This window comes from Pseudophryne corroboree, chromosome 2 (genome assembly GCF_028390025.1).
Source record: "Pseudophryne corroboree isolate aPseCor3 chromosome 2, aPseCor3.hap2, whole genome shotgun sequence".
NCBI classification, from domain to species: domain Eukaryota; kingdom Metazoa; phylum Chordata; class Amphibia; order Anura; family Myobatrachidae; genus Pseudophryne; species Pseudophryne corroboree.
In genome coordinates, this window is record NC_086445.1 from 691,498,670 (window position 1) to 691,523,514 (window position 24,845).

General features: G+C 45.6%; 1 protein-coding gene across 1 annotated transcript in view; it reads left to right on the forward strand.

Annotated features, from left to right (window-relative positions):
- The window catches only part of SORT1 (sortilin 1), a 167,392-nt gene that overhangs the window by 100,484 nt on the left and 42,063 nt on the right, over window positions 1–24,845 (forward strand). Inside the window, exons 3-13 of the mRNA XM_063955210.1 lie at window positions 8,658–8,731; window positions 8,909–9,011; window positions 10,198–10,362; window positions 10,655–10,728; window positions 10,850–10,902; window positions 17,264–17,400; window positions 17,492–17,639; window positions 17,815–17,970; window positions 18,067–18,173; window positions 22,883–22,985; window positions 23,063–23,231. Coding sequence (XP_063811280.1) covers window positions 8,658–8,731; window positions 8,909–9,011; window positions 10,198–10,362; window positions 10,655–10,728; window positions 10,850–10,902; window positions 17,264–17,400; window positions 17,492–17,639; window positions 17,815–17,970; window positions 18,067–18,173; window positions 22,883–22,985; window positions 23,063–23,231 — 1,289 coding nt within the window. The remainder of the gene's footprint in view (window positions 1–8,657; window positions 8,732–8,908; window positions 9,012–10,197; window positions 10,363–10,654; window positions 10,729–10,849; window positions 10,903–17,263; window positions 17,401–17,491; window positions 17,640–17,814; window positions 17,971–18,066; window positions 18,174–22,882; window positions 22,986–23,062; window positions 23,232–24,845) is intronic.

The window sequence follows — 24,845 nt, forward strand, 5'->3', positions numbered from 1 at the left end:
TTTTTGTGCCCGTCCGAGCAGGGTGCAATCTAGGTGGCTCTCCTAAAGAGCTGCTTAGAAAAAGTTATTAGGTTTTTTATTTTCAGTGAGTCCTGCTGGCAACAGGCTCACTGCAACGAGGGACTTAGGGGAGAAGAAGTGAACTCACCTGCGTGCAGGATGGATTGGCTTCTTAGGCTACTGGACACCATTAGCTCCAGAGGGATCAAACACAGGCCCAGCCATGGAGTCCGGTCCCGGAGCCGCGCCGCCGACCCCCTTGCAGATGCCGAAAAGTGAAGAGGTCCAGAAACCGGCGGCAGAAGACTTTTCAGTCTTCATGAGGTAGCGCACAGCACTGCAGCTGTGCGCCATTGTTGTCAGCACACTTCACACCAGCGGTCACTGAGGGTGCAGGGCGCTGGGGGGGGGGCGCCCTGGGCAGCAATGATAATACCTTGTTCTGGCTAAAAATACATCACATTTAGCCCCTGGGGCTATATGGATGTATTTAACCCCTGCCAGGTCTCACAAACACCGGGAGAAGAGCCCGCCGAAATAGGGGGCGGGGCCTATCTCCTCAGCACACAGCGCCATTTTCCTGCACAGCTCCGCTGCGAGGAAGGCTCCCAGGACTCTCCCCTGCACTGCACTACAGAAACAGGGTAAAAAAAGAGAGGGGGGGCACTTTTTTGGCGATATTGATATATTAAGCTGCTATAAAGGAAACACTTCTGTAGGGTTGTTCCTATATATTTATAGCGCTTGGGTGTGTGCTGGCAAACTCTCCCTCTGTCTCCCCAAAGGGCTAGTGGGGTCCTGTCTTCGATAAGAGCATTCCCTGTGTGTCTGTACGTGTGTGTCGACATGTATGAGGACGATGTTGGTGTGGAGGCGGAGCAATTGCCGGTAATGGTGATGTCACCCCCTAGGGAGTCGACACCGGAATGGATGGCTTTGTTTATGGAATTACGTGATAATGTCAGCACGTTACAAAAATCAGTTGACGACATGAGACGGCCGGCAAACCAGTTAGTACCTGTCCAGGCGTCTCAGACACCGTCAGGGGCTGTAAAACGCCCTTTACCTCAGTCGGTCGACACAGACCCAGACACGGACACCGAATCTAGTGTCGACGGTGAAGAAACAAACGTATTTTCCAGTAGGGCCACACGTTATATGATCACGGCAATGAAGGAGGCTTTGCATATCTCTGATACTGCAAGTACCACAAAAAGGGGTATTATGTGGGGTCTGAAAAAACTACCTGTAGTTTTTCCTGAATCAGAGGAATTGAATGAAGTGTGTGATGAAGCGTGGGTTAACCCCGATAGAAAACTGCTAATTTCAAAGAAGTTATTGGCATTATATCCTTTCCCGCCAGAGGTTAGGGCGTGCTGGGAAACACCCCCTAGGGTGGATAAGGCACTCACACGCTTATCAAAACAAGTGGCGTTACCGTCTCCTGAAACGGCCGCCCTCAAGGATCCAGCTGATAGGAGGCTGGAAACTACCCTGAAAAGTATATACACTCATACTGGTGTTATACTGCGACCAGCCATCGCCTCTGCATGGATGTGCAGTGCTGGGGTGGTTTGGTCGGATTCCCTGACTGAAAATATTGATACCCTGGATAGGGACAGTATTTTATTGACTATAGAGCAATTAAAGGATGCTTTTCTTTATATGCGAGATGCTCAGAGGGATATTTGCACTCTGGCATCGAGAGTAAGTGCGATGTCCATATCTGCCAGAAGAAGTTTATGGACGCGACAGTGGTCAGGTGATGCGGATTCCAAACGGCATAGGGAAGTATTGCCGTATAAAGAGGAGGAATTATTTGGGGTCGGTCTATCGGATTTGGTGGCCACGGCAACAGCCGGGAAATCCACCTTTTTACCTCAGGTCCCCTCCCAACAGAAAAAGACACCGTCTTTTCAGCCGCAGTCCTTTCGTTCCTATAAGAACAAGCGGGCAAAAGGACAGTCATATCTGCCCCGAGGCAAAGGAAAGGGTAAGAGAGTGCACCAAGCAGCTCCCTCCCAGGAGCAGAAGCCCTCCCCGGCTTCTGCAAAGCCCTCAGCATGACGTTGGGGCTTTACAAGCGGACTCAGGGGCGGTGGGGGGGTCGACTCAAGAATTTCAGCGCACAGTGGGCTCACTCACAGGTGGACCCCTGGATCCTGCAGGTAGTATCTCAGGGTTACAGGTTGGAATTTGAGAAGTCTCCCCCTCGCCGGTTCCTAAAGTCTGCTCTGCCAACGTCTCCCTCAGACAGGGCGACTGTATTGGAAGCCATTCACAAGCTGTATTCTCAGCAGGTGATAGTCAAGGTACCCCTCCCACAGGGAAAGGGGTATTATTCCACACTATTTGTGGTACCGAAGCCGGACGGCTCGGTAAGACCTATTCTAAATCTGAAATCTTTGAACCTGTACATACAAAAATTCAAGTTCAAGATGGAGTCACTCAGAGCAGTGATAGCGAATCTGGAAGAAGGGGACTTATGGTGTCCCTGGACATCAAGGATGCTTACCTGCATGTCCCAATTTGCCCTTCACATCAAGGGTACCTCAGGTTCGTGGTGCAAAACTGTCATTATCAGTTTCAGACGCTGCCGTTTGGATTGTCCACGGCACCTCGGGTCTTTACCAAGGTAATGGCCGAAATGATGTTTCTTCTGCGAAGAAAAGGCGTATTAATTATCCCTTACTTGGACGATCTCCTGATAAGGGCAAGGTCCAGAGAACAGCTGGGGGACGTAGTAGCACTAACCCAAGTAGTGCTGCAACAGCACGGGTGGATTCTGAATTTTCCAAAATCTCAATTGACCCCGACGACACGTCTGCTGTTCCTGGGAATGATTCTGGACATGGTTCAGAAAAAGGTGTTTCTTCCGGAGGAGAAAGCCAGGGAGTTATCCGAACTTGTCAGGAACCTCCTAAAACCAGGAAAAGTGTCTGTGCATCAATGCACAAGAGTCCTGGGAAAAATGGTGGCTTCTTACGAAGCGATTCCATTCGGCAGATTCCACGCACGAACTTTTCAGTGGGATCTGCTGGACAAATGGTCCGGATCGCATCTGCAGATGCATCAGCGGATAACTTTGTCTCCACGGACAAGGGTGTCTCTTCTGTGGTGGTTGCAGAGTGCTCATCTGTTAGAGGGCCGCAGATTCGGCATACAGGACTGGGTCCTGGTGACCACGGATGCCAGTCTGAGAGGCTGGGGAGCGGTCACACAGGGAAGAAACTTCCAGGGAGTGTGGTCAAGCCTGGAGATGTCTCTTCACATAAATATACTGGAGCTAAGAGCGATTTACAATGCTCTAAGCCTGGCAAAACCCCTGCTTCAGGGTCAGCCGGTGTTGATCCAGTCGGACAACATCACGGCAGTCGCCCACGTAAACAGACAGGGCGGCACAAGAAGCAGGAGGGCAATGGCAGAAGCTGCAAGGATTCTTCGCTGGGCGGAAGATCATGTGATAGCACTGTCAGCAGTGTTCATTCCGGGAGTGGACAACTGGGAAGCGGACTTCCTCAGCAGACACGATCTACACCCGGAAGAGTGGGGACTTCATCCAGAAGTCTTCCACATGATTGTGAACCGTTGGGAAAAACCAAAGGTGGATATGATGGCGTCCCGCCTCAACAAAAAACTGGACAGGTATTGCGCCAGGTCAAGAGACCCTCAGGCAATAGCTGTGGACGCTCTGGTAACACCGTGGGTGTTCCAGTCAGTGTATGTGTTTCCTCCTCTGCCTCTCATACCAAAAGTACTGAGAATTATACGGCAAAGGGGAGTAAGAACGATACTCGTGGCTCCGGATTGGCCAAGAAGAACTTGGTACCCGGAACTTCAGGAGATGCTCACGGAAGATCCGTGGCCTCTACCTCTAAGACGGGACCTGCTTCAGCAGGGACCGTGTCTATTCCAAGACTTACGGCGGCTGCGTTTGACGGCATGGCGGTTGAACGCCGAATTCTAAGGGAAAAAGGCATTCCGGAAGAGGTCATCCCTACCCTGGTAAAAGCCAGGAAGGAGGTGACTGCACAACATTATCACCGCATTTGGAGAAAATATGTTGCGTGGTGTGAGGCCAGGAAGGCCCCGACGGAGGAATTTCAACTGGGTCGATTCCTACATTTCCTGCAAACAGGATTGTCTATGGGCCTCAAATTAGGGTCCATTAAGGTTCAAATTTCGGCCCTGTCGATTTTCTTCCAGAAAGAATTGGCTTCAGTTCCTGAAGTCCAGACTTTTGTAAAAGGAGTACTACATATACAGCCCCCGGTTGTGCCCCCAGTGGCTCCGTGGGATCTTAATGTAGTTTTGGATTTTCTCAAATCCCATTGGTTTGAGCCACTCAAATCGGTGGATTTGAAATATCTTACATGGAAAGTAACCATGCTACTGGCCCTGGCTTCAGCCAGGAGAGTGTCAGAATTGGCGGCTTTATCGTATAAAAGCCCATATCTGATTTTCCATTCGGACAGGGCAGAACTGCGGACGCGTCCTCAGTTTCTGCCTAAGGTGGTTTCAGCGTTTCACCTGAACCAGCCTATTGTGGTGCCTGCGGCTACTAGCGATTTGGAGGATTCCAAGTTGCTGGACGTTGTCAGGGCATTGAAAATATATATTTCAAGGACGGCTGGAGTCAGAAAATCTGACTCGCTGTTTATACTGTATGCACCCAACAAGCTGGGTGCTCCTGCTTCTAAGCAGACGATTGCTCGTTGGATTTGTAGCACAATTCAACTTGCACATTCTGTGGCAGGCCTGCCACAGCCTAAATCTATCAAGGCCCATTCCACAAGGAAGGTGGGCTCATCTTGGGCGGCTCAGCTACGTGGTCGGGGGAGAACACGTTTGTAAAATTCTACAAATTTGATACCCTGGCTAAAGAGGACCTGGAGTTCTCTCATTCGGTGCTGCAGAGTCATCCGCACTCTCCCGCCCGTTTGGGAGCTTTGGTATAATCCCCATGGTACTGACGGAGTCCCAGCATCCACTAGGACGTCAGAGAAAATAAGATTTTACTTACCGATAAATCTATTTCTCGTAGTCCGTAGTGGATGCTGGGCGCCCATCCCAAGTGCGGATTGTCTGCAATACTTGTACATAGTTATTGTTACAAAAAAAACGGGTTGTTATTGTTGTGAGCTGTCTGTTCAGAGGCTCCTACGTTTGTCATACTGTTAACTGGGTTCAGATCACAAGTTGTACGGTGTGATTGGTGTGGCTGGTATGAGTCTTACCCGGGATTCAAAATCCTTCCTTATTGTGTACGCTCGTCCGGGCACAGTATCCTAACTGAGGCTTGGAGGAGGGTCATGGGGGGAGGAGCCAGTGCACACCACCTAGTCCTAAAGCTTTTATTTTTGTGCCCTGTCTCCTGCGGAGCCGCTAATCCCCATGGTCCTGACGGAGTCCCAGCATCCACTACGGACTACGAGAAATAGATTTATCGGTAAGTAAAATCTTATTTTTTTCTTCTTTTCTTTTTCTGATGGTATGATGATACACCCACGTGTGGTGGGGTGTGTGTTGTGTTTTTTTTTTTTGTTTTTTTTTTTTAAATCTTTCTTTCATTTTTAATTCTTATCAGAAATTATTGCAGTAATTTTAATAAATGAGTAAAATAAGGGTCTGAAGACTTTTTTTTTTGTTTTTTTTCCAGAATGCGGAGGCTACTATGCTGCATATTCAGTTAACCATGTTGACTCGATGTGTGAGTTAACATAGCCAGATGTGAGGCTTTTTGAATCCATATATCTCTTGTAATGTCCAATAGACTTTAACACAGCTTCTTTATCGCAGCCCCAGTGCAGGCGCAAAGTTGGGCAAAACTTCTATTTTTAGGTGAAAAATCTTGGGACTTGGGGGGCAATTCTGAGTTGATCGCAGCAGGATTTTTGTTAGCAGTTGGGCAAAACCATGTGCACTGCAAGGGAGGCAGATATAACGTGCAGAGAGAGTTAGATTTGGGTGGGTTATTTTGTTTCTGTGCAGGGTAAATACTGGCTGCTTTATTTTACACTGCAATTTAGATTGCAGATTGAACACACCACACCCAAATCGAACTCTCTCTGCACGTTATATCTGCCTCCCCTGCAGTGCACATGGTTTTGCCCAACTGCTAACAAAGATCCTGCTGCGATCAACTCAGAATTACCCCCTTGGTCCAGAACCCCAGGGTACCAATTGTTCTTCGGGAAAAATCTGTCTGTAATATTTCAATGAAATAAAATGGCAAATTTTCAAATGGACCCCAGAGTGCGAGCTTTGTGGCATTTTGTGACTTAAGAACTTCCCATTTTAGTTTGGTAAAATAGGATTTTAATACCGACCGGTAAATCCTTTTCTCTTAGTCCGTAGAGGATGCTTCAAGAACCATGGGGTATAGACGGGATCCGCAGGAGACATGGGCACACTATAAGACTTTAAATGGGTGTGAGCTGGCTCCTCCCTCTATGTCCCTCCTCCAGACTCCATTTAGATTCTGTGCCCAGGGAGACTGGTCACAAACAGGGGAGCTCTACTGAGTTTCTCTGAAAAAAGACTTATGTTAGGTTTTTTTATGTTCAGGGAGCACTGCTGGCAACAGGCTCCCTGCTTCGAGGGACTGAGGGGAGAGAAGCAGACCTACTTCTGTGAGTTCAAAGGCTCTGCTTCTTAGGCTACTGGACACCATTCGCTCCAGAGGGTTCGATCACTTGGTGCGCCTAGCTGCTCGTTCCCGGAGCCGCGCCGTCACCCCCCCTCACGCTGTGCTGAGCGGGGGGAGAGATGTGTGCTGAGCGGTCTGTGTTAAGATCGCTCAGTACACATCTCTCACGTCAGTTCTGGCCTTTAATGTGTCCGATTTTCACCCCACACTGGCACCTTCTGTGAGAACTGAGGAGCTCTTACTTTTAAAAATTGTGAACCCCCCCCCCCCTTAGTTTATTTTCCAGTGATCATTAGACAATGACTGTCCATACAACAGAAAGATTTAACAATTCCCAGGCATAAATAAATATGAAGGTCCAGTCATTTAATGCTGTAGGTGAGGCATTCCCAACCTCTGTCCTCAATGCACACTAATACCCCAGCCGCCAGTGGCGGCTCCAGAGTTAGGGCTGCAGCATTTGGGGTGGCAGTTGGTGTGGCTCCTCTAATTAGAATTTTGGAGTGTTCTGCAACTGGAGAAGAGCTATTTATCTCTCCCCTTTTTGTGTGTTTTTTTTTTTTTAAACAAACCATCTACAGAAAACCTTAATATCACATTCCTGTTTTTTATTTATTTATTTATTTATTTATTTATTTTAAATAAATGATAAAATGTATATAACTGGTATTTCTATGGGTGCTGTGTGAATAAATATTGATGTTAGAATGTGACCAGCCCCAAAAGTGTCTTTAAATAGAATCGGCAGTGAAGGTGTTTAAAAAAAAAAAAAAAAAAACAACCTAAACACACAACTTCAGCAAGATGGTATTTCAGAAACCAAATTAATTTATAGAATGTGATTCAAGTATATTATCTATATCCCAACTGACATCTGGTTTACTTTGTTAATTTGCACAAAATTATGATTAAACTTTAGTTTATAGTGCATCCACAAAAGGACAACCGTGCATTCCAGATCGCATATACACTTTATAGATCTAGTACAACCATAGCAGGCCCTTAATGGCAAAAGTGATCAAAGGAAGAGTACACTAGGGAAGAAAGCCATGCTCATGAGAGCTTACACTTTTTAAGTGGGGAGACACAGCAAGAGGTTAAAGGTTTGATTGGTAGGAGAGTGTTCCAGTGGTATGGAATACCTTGGGTGGGAGTGGGAAGAGTGGTAATGGTCATTAGCAGAGCAAAGTGTATTAGTAGGCATACCCTTAGCAGGACAATGGTGGGAGATGAGGTTCTAATCTACACGTTTAGGGGAAAACAGAGCAGCTAAGGACTGTATGGGAGTGAGGAATTTAAATTTGGACTCTGTAAGGAGGGGGAGGGGAGCCAGTGTAGTGCTTAGCAGAGGCAAAATCACATTTTTCATTTATTTTTATTTTTTCATTTTTAAGACTGAACAAAAAAAAAATTTCCTACAAACTTGTCAGATGTACTGTGCACCTAAACAGAACACTTTTTTTGCTTTCATTTCCTCTTGTGATAGATGTATTTTTAAGAAGCTGTATAGGTTATAAAATCTGGTGTACTATATGGATAGCAGTCTTCCAAAACATTGGACACAAGTGAACATAACAGGCCTGTAAGTTTCCATCTTGTGCTTGGTTAACATATATTCCACACAGCTTTTGCTTCTGTGACTTTCAAATCTTATTCCATTTTATTTATGACCTGGTGGTGCACTCCATTGCTGGTATGAGTCCTAGGCACCATAATATGCTAACCCCCCCCAGCGGAGTGTAAATAGTAATTAGCAATTTAAACTCTACATACTGCTAATATATTGGATCACTGTTGAATATTGTTGGACAGATGTGGATTGTGGATAATTGAATTGTGAGCTGTAGAACCCTGAGACATTAAAAAGAAATTTGAAATGCTCCAATCACCTTGGCATAAGTTTACTACTGTCTTTGTTATAAAACTAAGCTCATATTGTGATTTAACATGTCATTTCCAATTTTACCTGCACACTCTAACTTTTTTTTATAATTATCACCTTTTTTAGGTTATCCTTGTGCTAACCACTTTTCAGATTCCATTGATTATAACTACATATGGACAGTCCACTCTATACAGGAGGTGAGTCTCCTACAAGGGTTTTTCCACCAACAGTACAGTTTTTCCACTTTCAGTATTTCTTTATTGTATTAGACGTTGATATACACCTTGGCAGTTGTCTGACATCCATGTAGCGTTCAGGTCATCAATCTTAAAAATCTTTGTAAAATTTGTCTAACGTTTTGTTTATCCTTTCAGCAATGATTATGGGAAGACTTTCCAGGAAATAACATCTCTCATAAACAACACATACATACGCACAGAGTTTGGCATGAGTCTTGGGCCTGAGAATTCTGGACGGGTGAGATTGTTGGTTAAGGGACTGCAGTGTGACTTTGTTTGAGCTAATTACATAGTTAAGCTTAGCAGTTTTTTTTTTTTTAAATACTATATTGAGTCAATGGAAGGCAAAAAAGACTCTAGTGAAGGACTAACAAGTAGGGTAACTCCCAGCATTAAAAAGGAGATTGGCAGGTAAGGGAAGAGGATGTCCAAGCTATCTGCTGTGTTAGGGAGTTCTCATGTTAAAGAGCCACCCAGTCCGTTTAAAATGCACTTGATAAATCTGCAATAAACACCTTCTGTTAAGCGTTCCACAGCCACCCTGATCTTGCCGTGATAAATCTTTATGGGGACATTGATCCTGCTTCCGAGTTGCATACAACGCTGATGAAATGCTGTATGCAGGCTGTGAACGGAAGTCTAATAATCTGATTATAAGCCTGTATTCTGAGACGAACAGATCTCTGCAGTTCCCTGGCCTCCACCTGCTAGAGCACCCACCATCACTGCTATCAGCACCCCATGCTAGGTGCAAGAGATAGGCATCCCCTCCGCATACGCGTTATTCCGGAATGTGGGGTGACTCTGGCTACTTGCCCGGGACACTGTTCTCTTACGGGTATACACCCAGTTGCCACCCCGTTTCACCCATTTGAAGGGTGGAGAAAAATGACAAGTGCATTGATATCTGAATCGCTGGAACAGATGTAAAGATGTGTATGTTTGCTGCTGCACATGTCTGCTAACAGTCTCTAGATGTGGCTGTATTGGTCTTGTGGGTTCAACTGTGAATCGGATTCACTGTTTTTCTATATTTGCAGTAAATGTAGCCTAGCTACAAGTCGTGTATAGGCTAAGAGGATGACCAATCTAGACTAACACCAGATGTCCCTAGGCCCAGTAGCTGTTTTTTTGTAAATGCTCATTGATGTGGGCACTCGGCATTTGGTTCTTGTAATTAGATCTACATATGGATAGGTTTATATGCATTCTTTTCCCAACAGAATAATATAATTTGTCTAGCATTATGTTTATAAAGAAACAAAAATAAAGAGGTTATAACCAGTTCTCTTATGTCTCATATAGCCAAGTGGCCATATTAAAAATGCATTCTAATCGGCTATTCATAAACTAGTAACACTGTTTTTGCTTCTCTCCCAGCTTTCCATCCGTTCCTCTGGTTTCATTTTGCTCTTTTCTTCTAGGTTGTCTTGGTTAGTGAAGTGTCTGGAGGAAGCCTTGGTGGTCGTATCTTCAGATCCTTAGACTTTGCAAAGACCTTTGTTAAAACGGATTTGCCTTTTCACCCATTGAAGCCTGTATCATACAACCCTGAAGATCCTAACAGTCTGCTGCTCATTAGTATACATGTGAGTTGGAATATAGTTCTAAATTGCATGCCAACTGGTAATTTATATGTAAAAACTAAAAAGAATATGCAGAAACTGTTATCTATTCATGTTTAATACAGGTATTATGCACCTTTAAACCTGCCTGGCTAGTGTATTGATTGGTGGGGTGACACTTATCTGTTTTTATATTGTGCAGAGAGTGGGCACTGTTGCATATGTATAGTTTAAAGGTATCTCCATCATGCACTCCTATCTATTTATTTATTTATTTATTTATTTATTAATTAATTTATTTATGTATTTATTGCAGTTTGATTTGTGGATATCCAAAGATTTTGGGGAATCTTGGAACCTAATCCATACGTCTGTCTGTTCTGCTAAATGGTGAGGAATTTTAGATGCAGCAAACTAGTGATCAGCAGAGGAGTTTCTGTAATATTATTTTATTCATTTGGACTATTACTAGAGTACTTTTTTTCTTTTTTACCTCTCCCTTCACTTTAAGGGGACCTGAAAACATGATCTTATTCACCACATCTGCTGGAAATGAGTCCTGTTGTAAGTACTGTATGATGGAAAGTATGAGTTTGACTGTAAGCACTTAATGGGCTAAAAAAATAAATAAATCACAAACTACTCAAATTGTCTGGTTTTATTTATGATTGAATTAGGTTGAGAACCTCTTTTTAAAAACTTATCCCACACTGTTTTATATATAAAATATATAAAAAAAAAAATCAAAAACATTTTACACCTCGAAATAACTTTTTTTTTCCTCTAACGTCCTAGTGGATGCTGGGGACTCCGTAAGGACCATGGGGAATAGACGGGCTCCGCAGGAGACAGGGCACTTTAAGAAAGAAATTGGATACTGGTGTGCTCTGGCTCCTCCCTCTATGTCCCTCCTCCAGACCTCAGTTTGAATCTGTGCCCGGACGAGCTGGGTGCTATTTAGTGAGCTCTCCTGAGCTTGCTATAAGAAAGTATTTTGTTAGTTTTTTTTATTTTCAGGGAGATCTGCTGGCAACAGACTCCCTGCAGCGTGGGACTGAGGGGAGAGAAGCAGCCCTACTCTCTGAAGATAGGTCCTGCTTCTTAGGCTACTGGACATCATTAGCTCCAGAGGGATCGTACACAGGATCTCACCCTTTGTCGTCCGATCCCGGAGCCGCGCCGCCGTCCCCCTCGCAGAGCCGGAAGACAGAAGCCGGGTGTAAGAAGCAAGAAGACTTCAAAATCGGCGGCAGAAGACTCCAGTCTTCAAACTGAGGTAGCGCACAGCACTGCAGCTGTGCGCCATTGCTTTCACACTAAACCCACATACTCCGGTCACTGTAGGGTGCAGGGGGGGGCACCCTGGGCAGCAATTAGGACCTCTTGGCAAACGTTGGGCATATATACAGTTGGGCACTGTATATATGCATGAGCCCCCGCCATAATTTTACACAGAAACGCGGGACAGAAGCCCGCCGCTGAGGGGGCGGGGCTTCTTCCTCAGCACTCACCAGCGCCATTTTCTCTCCACAGCTCCGCTGAGAGGAAGCTCCCCAGGCTCTCCCCTGCAGATTCACGGTAGAAGAGGGTAAAAAGAGAGGGGGGGCACATAAATTAGGCGCAAAAACATTATATACAGCAGCTACTGGGTTAACACTAAGTTACTGTGTGATACCTGGGACATATAGCGCTGGGGTGTGTGCTGGCATACTCTCTCTCTGTCTCTCCAAAGGGCCTTGTGGGGAACTGTCTTCAAAAAGAGCATCCCCTGTGTGTGTGGTGTGTTGGTACGCTTGTGTCGACATGTTTGACGAAGAAGGCTATGTGGAAGCAGAGCGGGAGCAAATGAATGAGGTGTCTCCGCCGACTGCGCCGACACTTGACTGGATGGATATGTGGAAGGTTTTAAATGATAATGTTAATTCCTTGCATAAAAGGTTGGATAAAGCTGAAACCTTAGGGCAGTCGGGGTCTCAGCCCATGCCTGATCCTATGTCGCAGAGGCCGTCAGGGTCTCACAAGCACCCACTATCCCAAAGTGTTGACACAGATACCGACACGGATTCTGACTCCAGTGTCTACTATGATGATGCAAAGTTACAGCCTAAATTGGTTAAAGCTATACGTTATATGATTATAGCAATGAAGGAGGTGTTGCACATCACAGGGGAAACCCCAGTCCCTGACAAGAGGGTTCATATGTATGGGGAAAAAAGGCAGGTAGTGACCTTTCCCCCTTCACATGAGCTAAATGAGTTATGTGAAAAAGCTTGGGAATCTCCAGATAAAAAACTGCAGATTTCCAAACGGATGCTTATGGCGTATCCTTTCCCGCCAACGGACAGGCTACGCTGGGAATCCTCCCAATAGGGTGGACAAAGCTCTAACACGCTTATCCAAGAAGGTGGCCCTACCGTCACAGGATACGGCCACCCTAAAAGATGCTGCGGATAGAAAGCAAGAGGGTACCCTGAAGTCCATTTATACACATTCAGGTACCTTACTAAGGCCGACAATTGCGTCGGCCAGGGTGTGTAGTGCTGTAGCAGCATGGACGGATACCTTGTCTGAGGATCTGGATACCTTAGACAAGGATACTATATTAATGACCCTGGGGCATATAAAAGACGCTGTCCTGTATATGAGAGATGCTCAAAGAGACATTAGCCTACTGGGCTCTAGAATAAATGCAAAGTCTATTTCTGCCAGAAGGGTCCTGTGGACTCGGCAATGGACAGGCGATGCCGACTCAAAAAGGCACATGGAGGTTTTATCTTACAAGGGTGAGGAATTGTTTAGGGAGGGTCTCTCGGACCTGGTCTCCACAGCTACTGCTGGAAAGTCACATTTTTTGCCATATGTTCCCTCACAACCTAAGAAAGCACCGTATTGCCAAATGCAGTCCTTTCGTTCACAAAAAGGCAAGAAAGTCCGAGGTGCGTCCTTTCTTGCCAGAGGCAGGGGCAGAGGAAAGAAGCTGCTCAGCACAGCTAGTTCCCAGGAACAGAAGTCCTCCCCGGCTTCCACTAAATCCACCGCATGACACTGGGGCTCCACGGGCGGAGCTAGGCCCGGTGGGGGCGCGTCTCCGAAATTTCAGCCACAAGTGGGTTCACTCCCAGGTGGATCCCTGGGCAATAGAGATTGTCTCAGGGATGCAAGCTGGAATTCGAGGAGATGCCCCCTCACCGATACCTCAAATCGGCCCTGCCAGCTTCCCCCTTAGAGAGGGAAATAGTGTTAGCTGCAATTCACAAATTGTATCTTCAGCAGGTGGTGGTCAAGGTTCCCCTCCTTCAACAAGGAAAGGGTTATTATTCGACCATGTTTGTGGTACCGAAACCGGACGGTTCGGTCAGACCCATATTGAATTTAAAATCCCTGAACATATACCTGAAATGATTCAAGTTAAAGATGGAATCGCTCAGAGCGATCATCGCAAGCCTGGAAGGGGGGGATTTTATGGTGTCTCTGGACATAAAGGATGCATACCTTCATGTCCCCATTTATCCACCTCATCAGGCGTACCTCAGATTTGTGGTACAGGATTGTCATTACCAATTCCAGACGTTGCCGTTTGGTCTCTCCACGGCACCAAGAATATTTACCAAGGTAATGGCGGAAATGATTGTGCTCCTGCGAAAGCAGGGGGTCACAATTATCCCATACTTGGACGATCTCCTCATAAAGGCGAGGTCCAGAGAGCAGTTGCTGATCAGCGTAGCACGCTCTCGGGAAGTGTTACAACAGCACGGCTGGATTCTAAATATTCCGAAGTCGCAGTTGATTCCTACGACTCGTCTGCACTTCTTGGGCATGATTCTGGACACAGACCAGAAGAGGGTTTATCTCCCGATGGAGAAGGCTCAGGAGCTCATGACACTGGTCAGAGACCTATTAAAACCAAAACAGGTGTCTGTGCATCACTGCACGCGAGTCCTGGGAAAGATGGTGGCATCATACGAGGCCATTCCCTTCGGCAGGTTCCATGCGAGGACCTTTCAATGGGATCTGTTGGACAAGTGGTCCGGATCACATCTTCAGATGCACCGGCTGATCACCCTATCCCCCAGGGCCAGGGTGTCTCTCCTGTGGTGGCTGCAGAGTGCTCACCTTCTCGAGGGCCGCAGATTTGGCATTCAGGACTGGGTCCTGGTGACCACGGATGCAAGCCTCCGAGGGTGGGGGGGCAGTCACACAGGGAAGAAATTTCCAAGGTCTGTGGTCAAGTCAGGAGACTTGCCTTCACATCAATATCCGGGAACTAAGGGCCATGTACAACGCCCTACGTCAAGCGGAGACCCTGCTTCGTGACCAATCCGTTCTGATTCAGTCAGACAACATCACCGCAGTGGCTCATGTAAACCGCCAAGGCGGCACAAGGAGCAGGGTGGCGATGGCGGAAGCCAACAGAATTCTTCGCTGGGCGGAGAATCACGTAAGCGCACTGTCAGCAGTGTTCATTCCGGGAGTGGACAACTGGGAAGCAGACTTCCTCAGCAGCCACGACCTCCACCCGGGAGAGTGGGGACTTCATCAAGAAGTCTTCACGCAGATTGCAAGTCGGTGGGAACTGCCACAGGTGGACATGATGGCATCCCGCCTCAACAAAAAGCTACAGAGGTATTGCGCTAGGTCAGGAGACCCTCAGGCGATAGCTGTAGACGCACTAGTGACACCATGGGTGTTCCAGTCGGTTTATGTATTTCCTCCTCTTCCTCTCATACCCAAGGTGCTGAGAATCATAAGAAAAAGAGGAGTGAGAACAATACTCATTGTTCCGGATTGGCCAAGAAGGACTTGGTATCCAGATCTGCAAGAAATGCTCAGAGAGGACCCATGGCCTCTGCCTCTAAGACAGGAATTGTTGCAACAGGGGCCCTGTCTGTTCCAAGACTTACCGCGGCTGTGTTTGACGGCATGGCAGTTGAACGCCGGATACTAGCAGAAAAAGGCATTCCGGATGAAGTTATTCCTACGCTGATAAAGGCTAGGAAGGACGTGACGGCTAAACATTATCACCGTATATGGCGAAAATATGTTGCTTGGTGTGAGGCCAGGAATGCCCCCACCGAGGAATTCCAGCTGGGCCGTTTCCTTCACTTCCTACAGGCGGGAGTGACTTTGGGCCTAAAATTGGGTTCCATTAAGGTCCAGATTTCGGCCCTGTCTATTTTCTTTCAAAAACAACTGGCTTCTCTGCCTGAAGTGCAGACGTTTGTAAAGGGAGTGCTGCATATTCAGCCCCCTTTTGTGCCTCCAGTGGCACCTTGGGATCTGAACGTGGTGTTGAGTTTCCTGAAGTCACACTGGTTTGAACCACTTAAAACCGTGGAGTTAAAATATCTCACGTGGAAGGTGGTCATGCTATTAGCCTTGGCTTCGGCTAGGCGTGTCAGAATTAGCGGCTTTATCACATAAAAGCCCCTATCTGGTTTTCCATATGGACAGAGCAGAATTGAGGACCCGTCCACAATTTCTGCCTAAGGTGGTGTCGTCTTTTCATATGAACCAACCTATTGTGGTGCCTGTGGCTACTCGTGACTTGGAGGATTCCGAGTTACTAGATGTGGTCAGGGCTTTGAAGGTTTATGTAGCCAGAACGGCTAGAGTCAGGAAAACTGAGTCGCTGTTTATCCTGTATGCATCCTACAAGCTGGGTGCTCCTGCTTCAAAGCAGACTATTGCTCGCTGGATCTGTAACACGCTTCAGCAGGCTCATTCTGCGGCAGGATTGCCGCTGCCAAAATCGGTAAAGGCCCACTCCACAAGGAAGGTGGGCTCTTCTTGGGCGGCTGCCCGAGGGGTCTCGGCATTACAGCTTTGCCGAGCAGCTACTTGGTCAGGTTCAAACACTTTTGCAAAGTTCTACAAGTTTGATACCCTGGCTGAGGAGGACCTTGTGTTTGCTCATTCGGTGCTGCAGAGTCATCCGCACTCTCCCGCCCGTTTGGGAGCTTTGGTATAATCCCCATGGTCCTTACGGAGTCCCCAGTATCCACTAGGACGTTAGAGAAAATAAGATTTTACTTACCGGTAAATCTATTTCTCGTAGTCCGTAGTGGATGCTGGGCGCCCGTCCCAAGTGCGGACTACTTCTGCAATACTTGTATATAGTTATTGCTTGCATAAGGGTTATGTTATGGTGCATCAGGGTTGATCTGATGCTCTGTTGTTGTTCATACTGTTAACTGGGTAGGTTTATCACAAGTTATACGGTGTGATTGGTGTGGCTGGTATGAGTCTTGCCCTGGATTCCAAAATCCTTTCCTTGTACTGTCAGCTCTTCCAGGGCACAGTTTCTCTAACTGAGGTCTGGAGGAGGGACATAGAGGGAGGAGCCAGAGCACACCAGTATCCAATTTCTTTCTTAAAGTGCCCTGTCTCCTGCGGAGCCCGTCTATTCCCCATGGTCCTTACGGAGTCCCCAGCATCCACTACGGACTACGAGAAATAGATTTACCGGTAAGTAAAATCTTATTTTTTTTTTTTTTAATAGAACATTGGTAACTGATATATCGGTCTACTGATGTCCGGCCTGTGGTGACTTTACATTTTCTGGGCAGCTGCTTCTCTCTGTACACATTTGCGTCTTTTACATTTCCCCAGCAGATGCTCATCTCTGCAGCCACTGGGTGACGGGTGCTGCGGGGCGCCTGATCAGCAATGGTCGGCTGCCCAGTAGGACCTTGGGGAGGAAATAAGGAAGCAGAGAGGCCGGGATGTTCCTTTGAGAGTGGCAGCTTCTGGAAGATTCTCTTCCATCAGCTGCTTAGTGGTAGTTTCTGACTGTCCACATCACATGCGAATATGTCAAGCCCAACCTGGTGTGGTTGCATCTGATGGGATCATGCCAGGCAAGTGGTTAAAGTCATATGCAAATGGCAATAATATTGTGTTTGATTTTTTTTATTTTTTTTTAAAGCTTTGTTGTCCGAAGTGGTATGGGCACTAACTATGAAAAGGACCTCAGATTTTGGAAAAACGTTCAAGGTTCTGAAGGAAAACGTCCATTCCTTTGGACAATGGGGTCGTTTTTTACTTGCCTCTGTAATGGAAGACGTAAGGCTTTTTTTTTTTTTTTTTTTATTATTTGGAGGCAATAATAACATGAATATACATGTATACCTTGTTCTTTGTGTGACTATTGCAGGATAGACTGAAGAGAAGAATCCACATATCTCAAGACCACGGGGATACATGGAATGTTGCTCAGCTCCCATCCGTTACACATGAGCAGTTTTACTCTGTGTTGGCAGCCAGTGATGACATGGTGTTCATACATGTAGATGATGAAGGAGGTGTGTACACAGGAGTCCTAAATTAAATTGCAAACTATAGCTCGGGGAGAAAAAAAGCCATTTCTGTTTTACAATTGACTAGGTGAAATCGATTTCTATTTGCAGATTATAATGAGAGAGTCACAAGTTAATAACATGCACATGTTTTAGTATTGAAGTTATTCATTTCCCACAGACACAGGATTTGGAACCATATACACATCTGATAATCGAGGCATTGTGTATTCCAAATCTCTGGAGAGGCATCTTTACACCCACACAGGAGGAGACACTGATTTTGCCAATGTAACATCCCTACGTGGCGTATTCATTACCAGTGTGCTCGCAGAAGGTTAGCAAAAAGAGATTGTGGTGGTTGTCGTCTGAAGACTGGTATGGCAAAGGGCTAAGCTTTATTATGTTGATGTATATCTTCTTATGCTTCCAGATAACTCTGTCCATTCTGTAATTACCTTTGATCAAGGCGGTGAATGGAGCATGATCAGGAAACCAGAAAATGCAGAATGTGACTCGACAGCCAAAGACAAGGAGAAGGTGGGGTGCTAGATGTGTAATTTACGACATGTGTCCAGTGTTCAAACATTGATGAAAAAAAGAGGCTTTTTGGTACATTACCGTTGAATCCTTTTCTCTGATGCAGGCTGGGGAACACTGGACCATGGGATTGCAGGTTGGGTTTGGAGCTGGCACATAAATTAAACTGTAGCTCTAAAAGTAAACTCTTTCCCCCTGCAACCCTAGAATTCCAGAACTTCTTTAAAAGAGTCTGTAAAGGAGTAGCAGTAACCCAATGAAACTGTTGGAACAATCAAACAAACCAGTAGGGAAAAGACTGTCAAGAAGCAAACTTTGCATGACTGAGAATGAAGAAGGGAATGCAGTGTTCCCCAGCCTGCTTCAGAGAAAAGGATTCAACGGTAAGTGACCAAATGTCCTCTTTTCTCTTTCAGCAAGGCTGGGGAACACTGGACCATGGTACATTAAACAGTCGCCACCAGGGGGAGGGCGTTCTCAGGCTACCTGACTGGAGAATTGTACGTCCAGAATGAGTGCTGCCAGAGGCAAAAACCTGAAACGTGTGGACAGAGAACCAGATGGTAGCACGACAGACTTGTTCTGCCGAAGACCCTGATTGCTCTGCCTAGGAGGTAGCCACCACCCTTTGGTGTGGTGTATGTCTCCCAGCACTAAAATAGGCTTGAGTTATTACTGAGCGGAGAAACACGCATTGGCCTGCGTAGCAGTCGTCCAACCACCTTTATGTGTAGAGAATCTGTGCATCAGACAGAAGAAGCCTTGTACAAGAAAATAAGCAGAGCTCGGCTGCAAATAGCTAGAATATTTCTGTTTTGGGAAATCATCAATGGAGGAGAAACTGGAAAGACAATTTCCTGATTTAAGTGGGAGGCTGGAACATAGGAACTGTACAGAGAACCCCTTTGTCGTCCTGGAAGATGAGAAAAAGTGTTTGGGAAAACAAAACTCCTAACTCTGAAACACACCGAGTTGAGGCAATTTGTCAAGGAAAACCAGCTTCTAAGTAACGAATCGAAGATCTGCTGAATGTAAGAACTGAATATTCTGTGTAAGCCGATAAGACCAGAACTTTCTACGGTTCCACGCCAGACAAAACGGCGATGGAATACCATGGTTTGGTCTTTCGGAAGAAAGGCCAAATGCCACTGAAAAATAAATTGATGGCGCTGAAATCTGTCCTCTTACAAAACAAAGCTGTATATGGCTACCAAACCCCCCCTGAAGGGAGGCCATGAAACCAGATATGAAACTTGGAGATATAACCTTTGCCCTACACCCCACAAGATATAAAGTATCCAAACTCTGAGGTAATAGCGAAACTAGTTTCTATGCTTGCCGCATATGGTAGTATGGACTACCAAGAGAAAAAAAACGTTTTGCTTATAAAATCTTGTTAAAATTAATGAAACCGGTAAAGCTAATCGAAGAAGGACATCATGTAGTAACAGACCATGTTGCAGTAGTCCTGGTCTTGAGTGGAAGACGCCACCTGGGACCTGACGACCTACGTGGTCAGTCTGGATTCGATAGTATTACCAACATCTGGTAATCCCTGATGTGCCTGAGAACCCGAAGCAACATTGGATCAGTGGAAACGGATACGCTTAGACGAAAATTCCCCCAAAAAGGCATGGAATTCCCAGGGTAAGGTACCAGATACCTGGAACTCGTGCAAAACTGTGGAACTTTGAAGGAGTGTTGAGAGGTTATGAGATCCACTTGTCGATGGCTTCCCTTGCAAAGTAACTGTTGGATGACAACTGGGTTGAGAGACCCGTCTCCCGGTAGAAACGTGGTTTTCCTGAAGAAGTCAGTTTGTCAAGTTCCCACACTCTGTATAAACATGCAAAGAATGTGGAACAAAGGTCTATGCCCAAGAAAAGATACTGGCTGACTTTGCTATTGTATCAGTATTGAATGTGCCTTCATGATTTACATATGACACCACCTCGGCGTGACACTACTGAACAGACTGTTGGAGTATGGGGGAAAAGCATCCGAGCTCCTAAAGAGTTTTTGATGTGCAATGCCATCCGCGACTGTGTCTAAAAGGTTCTGAAGCCAAAAGTATAGTTTCAAAGCACAAAAGTGTAGGAGACCCACTCCTGTAGTCAGTGACCAAATTTGAAGTGACCAATGATTCTTCTTGGAATATACAAATGTAACCTAGCCACCAATGGAGACCGATGAATGTTGTCAGACAGAACGAGAGACTAGAGCCAAAAGGCATGCAGAGCAACCCTCCCAATTATGGAGAATTACCCACTAGAACTCCAGTGAGAGAACTTGGCATACTGAATAGTGTCAATGGTTGGGACTAGAGATGTGCGGTTTGGATTTGGCTCAGATTTTCCCGCCAAACTCAGATTCCAAAACTTCATCTTTTGGCACCAAAACATAATTTTTGTCCATGGCAGATGACGTTTTGGCAGGAAAACGTCCTCTTCCATGGACAAAAAATAAGTTTTGGCGCCAAAATATAAAGTTTTGGAATCTTCAGTTTGGCGGGAGAATCTGAGCCAAATCCGAACTGCACATCTCTAGTGGGGACCATCGTGCTGAACAACGTCACACACCACAAGATGGACGGACGAGTCCCTGACAGAGATGTGGTATCCACAGTCTGTATTGTAGTAAGGTGTCAGACTACCCGAAGAGCTGAACGAGTTGACAAGAGATCAATTGAGCTGTGATTGAGAAGTATGAAAACCATGCGATCTAGGCTGTTATGTAACCAGGCAGTTAACTTGATGTAAACTATCAGACCAGTTAAAGAATGTATGATTGAGATACTGTAATCGGAGAAAAGGATAACCTGCTGAAAATGAATTATGAAGACACTGTTTGTGACATTTAGTGAGGCCAAACTTTGTGGTCTCCATGCTGTGGCTTAGCGGTCGGAGATTCCCCTCAAATTGAACTACTCACTACTTGGTGATCATGGCGTAAATAATTAATATCTGCCAGAACAAACTGTCTGACTGCAAAACAAGGAACAAGATGGAAAAGAACCCCAGTTTCCGTGTCTGCTGTGGAACTGGGCAATAACGACTTTGAGAGGAGTAATGCAGATTTCCGGGTTTGAGGATGGAACCATTTTCAAATGATGACCATAACCCGGCCGTCTGACGAAAACGTCATGGAACAGTCACTGTGCAACCAAATTTGTCTAGAAAAAGACAGCAGTAGGTACTAAGCTTCTTTTAACCCTTGCCCCCTATCGCTTGCCGTTACAAACTGAACGTTTGAGAAGAAACAGCCTATGTAGAATGACCTCGCGTCAATTCTCTACCCGGACAAGAGGACCCCGCTGATAGGGCAGTCACTGTAAGAAAAAAATACGTAGTCCTCCGGAAGGAAAAATATCCAGTTCTAGACCGTTTTAAGTTTATATAGCTGAAAACCACCCTTGCAAGGCTGTAAAATGGACTGATAAAAACCTTTAGAATCTGCCACAATAAACTTGAGACAACTGTCCTACGATTAGCTAGGGGCAGACTAGATGGGCCAAGTGGTTCTTATCTGCCGTCAAATTCTATGTTTCTATGGATCTCTAAATGACGCTGAACCCAAAACAGGAGAGCTTTGAGATAAACTTGCAAATGCAGCGACCACCGTGGGAGCAAGTTCCACTAGTGCACATAACGGGTTATTCAGGTTTGTTAGCAAACCAAAAAAGTAAGCAACTGGGCAAAACCATGTTGCACTGCAGCTGTAATGTGCAGAGAGATTTTAGATTTGGGTGGGTTATATTGTTTCTGTGCAGGGTAAATACTGGCTGCTTAATTTTTAAACTGCAATTTAGATTTGTTTGAACACACCCACCCCAAATCTAAATCTCTCTGCCCCACCTGCAGTGCAGCATGGCTTTTGCCCAGTTGCTTGCTTTTTTTTGTTTGCTAACAAACCTGAATAAGGCCCATAATCCTTTGGAAGCAAAATGTACCAGGAACAGAAAACAGGAGAATGGGAAGAGCAGAAAAAAGAAATAACTACTTTCCCACTTGGCGATCCATGTTCAGGAAGTGGCGCACAGTAGCCATGAGGTCTGTCACGCTACGAGAAAACCGCAGCTTATAACGCAGGAGGTCGCATCTTATGTGCTGCATATGCGACCTCCCGATCCCCTTAGGGGAGCCGCTATGCCCACCTCAAAAGGAGACCCCACTAGATACACACACAGACCGGGTGACCGAGAGTATATTACCCAATCAGCCGGAGATCGAACACGTGTGTACCCAGCTTTAAGCCTTGTTTCTTTGGGGTGGTCACTCAATCAGTGAAGTAAGCAGGAAATCTGAAACTTTCCATGTGGGCAGACCCATGCTTCAGTAAAATGATCCTCTAACTGATGAAAGAGGGAAAAGATAAAGTTTTCTTTAAACAGCAATATGTCTGGAGCTTCAGTCTTCTCATTTTGACTATGGTTTGGAGCACATAAAATTGCTCCCACACCGTACATGCTGGTAGGATCCTCCTCTGGTTACTGAGAAGAGTGCAGGATCTGAGTAGAATACATCCACACCATGCTCTAGATGCCATATGTCCCCGGCATTGTACAAGGAGGTGTTCTTCATATCTTCTGATCGCCATCAATTGTGTGTGTGTGTGTGTGTTACAATTTATGTATTTTGGTATATCACAGTGCCATATCCATGTAAATGACTCTTCCTTTTTTTTTCTTCCTATTTATATCTATGCCACAGTGTAGTTTGCATTTACATGCCCAGTACAGCATGTCGCAGAATCTTCCAGTCCCACTACCACCACTGTCTGAGCCCAATGCTGTGGGAATAGTTATTGCACATGGTAAGTGATCTTCCCCAACAGAGTAATGTGATTATTTTGCATTATTGTTTGAATCACTGTGTATTCTCTTATCGCAGGTAGTGTGGGGGATGCAGTGTCAATCTCTACTCCAAGTGTATATCTCTCAGATGACGGCGGATACTCATGGAACCGGGTGTTGGATGGCCCCCATCATTATGCCATCCTGGACTCTGGAGGACTTATTGTGGCAGTAGAGCAAAGTGAGATGCCTATCAACACTATCAAGTGAGTGGAATGTGGTTCATGGGATTTGGGTAAATACTGAACTGGCAATGTGAATTACAGGAGAATTCCAAATATCTTATTATCAAGCTTGATCCATCCACTTTCCGTGCAAGGTTCTGTGACAGATGCTTGTTGGTGTTTTCCATGAAGCATCTGTCTGGGACACCTAAACAGTGCTGTTAGTATTCCAAATGACAACCTGGAGTTTGCATATTGCAAGTGCTGTTAGGCACTAGGCATTAGGATATCCCAAACTGCATGGTTTTCCAGGTACAGGAACCCCACTGTTTTAGTTAATTATTTGAATACTAGCGATCATGTTGCAAAAGTTTATATTTTGTTTAGTGTTCCCCTTTTAACATGCTTACATGTATACATTTCTGTATGTTGATGCAAGTAAGGAGTAAAATGCATATTGGCTGTTGAAGTCAGCCAATAAGATATTTAAATGTTGGTTATGTGAATAGTCCAACAAGAGGCTGAATATTTCCAATAGACATGGTTTGTGTCATTTCTATGCTCTTCTTATTTTACTATTGCTGCCAGAAAGATTGGCAAGCACATTAGTAGTCTTACGGCATGTGGGCAATAACACTTTTAGCATATCCTGAGCATTTTAGATGTTGAATCACACCACTCCTTCAAATGCGGTGGTCATATGGTTACAGCAGTTATGGAGCCACCTGCTGACAGAATACTTTGACCAATAAATAATGGTGGACTCTTTCAGCACCACAGTCAGTAAAGCATTATTCATCCTACTTCAATGAGGGACAATACAGCTCGTAATTACTAATGCATATACACAGCAGTAATGGAGAAACAAACCGGGACCACAGAAATGGGTTAAGAAAAGGGAAATCGGGAAAAGGTTAAACTAAGAGCCTAGTGGAAAAGTGACTAGTATTCTTTTTAAGTGGAGGATAAACTGGAACAAGTGTAATGCAGTCCATTTTTATTTTATGGGGACAGAGAATAAATACAGTGCATTGGTCAAAATATTTTCTATTGTTGGCAGTTGCTAACCCTGATGCCACTAAAGTGTCTGTGAGACATACAGTATTTCTTTTTCATCCACTAGGGGTCACTGGAGTACTCTTGGGATATGGACGGTGTTAGCAAGGACTGGGCACTGAATATTCAAATTTCAGTAACACTCCTCCCCTCCATACTCCCAGAATACCCCAGTGTTTTTTCGGTGCTCACATGGACAGGAAGCACAAGTGTGGACCTCCAGAGGGGGACATACATTTTTTACTTTTAAATATTTTTGTTTTTATTTTTTATACATTACAATCCTTTCCCAGCTTACACAAAAGCTCTGGGTACGGGATTATAGAAGCTGCTGCGTGCAGCTCTTGGCGTGTCGGGCCTCACAAAGGAGCCCCCTCACAGCCACAAGCAGCTCAGCTAACAACAGCTGAGGCTGCAGAAAGGACTGAACGGAACTTGTTGGAGAAGCCCCGTCAGAGTCCAGGAGCACTGGATCGCAGGTATTTATGCCCCGCCGTGTGTGGTACCTGCCGCCGGCCGTTACTTCCCTGCTGCCTGCCTCTTGTCACAGGCTCCATAGCGCCCGCACTACCCGCCGCTCCCGACCCGCCGGCCAGTGTA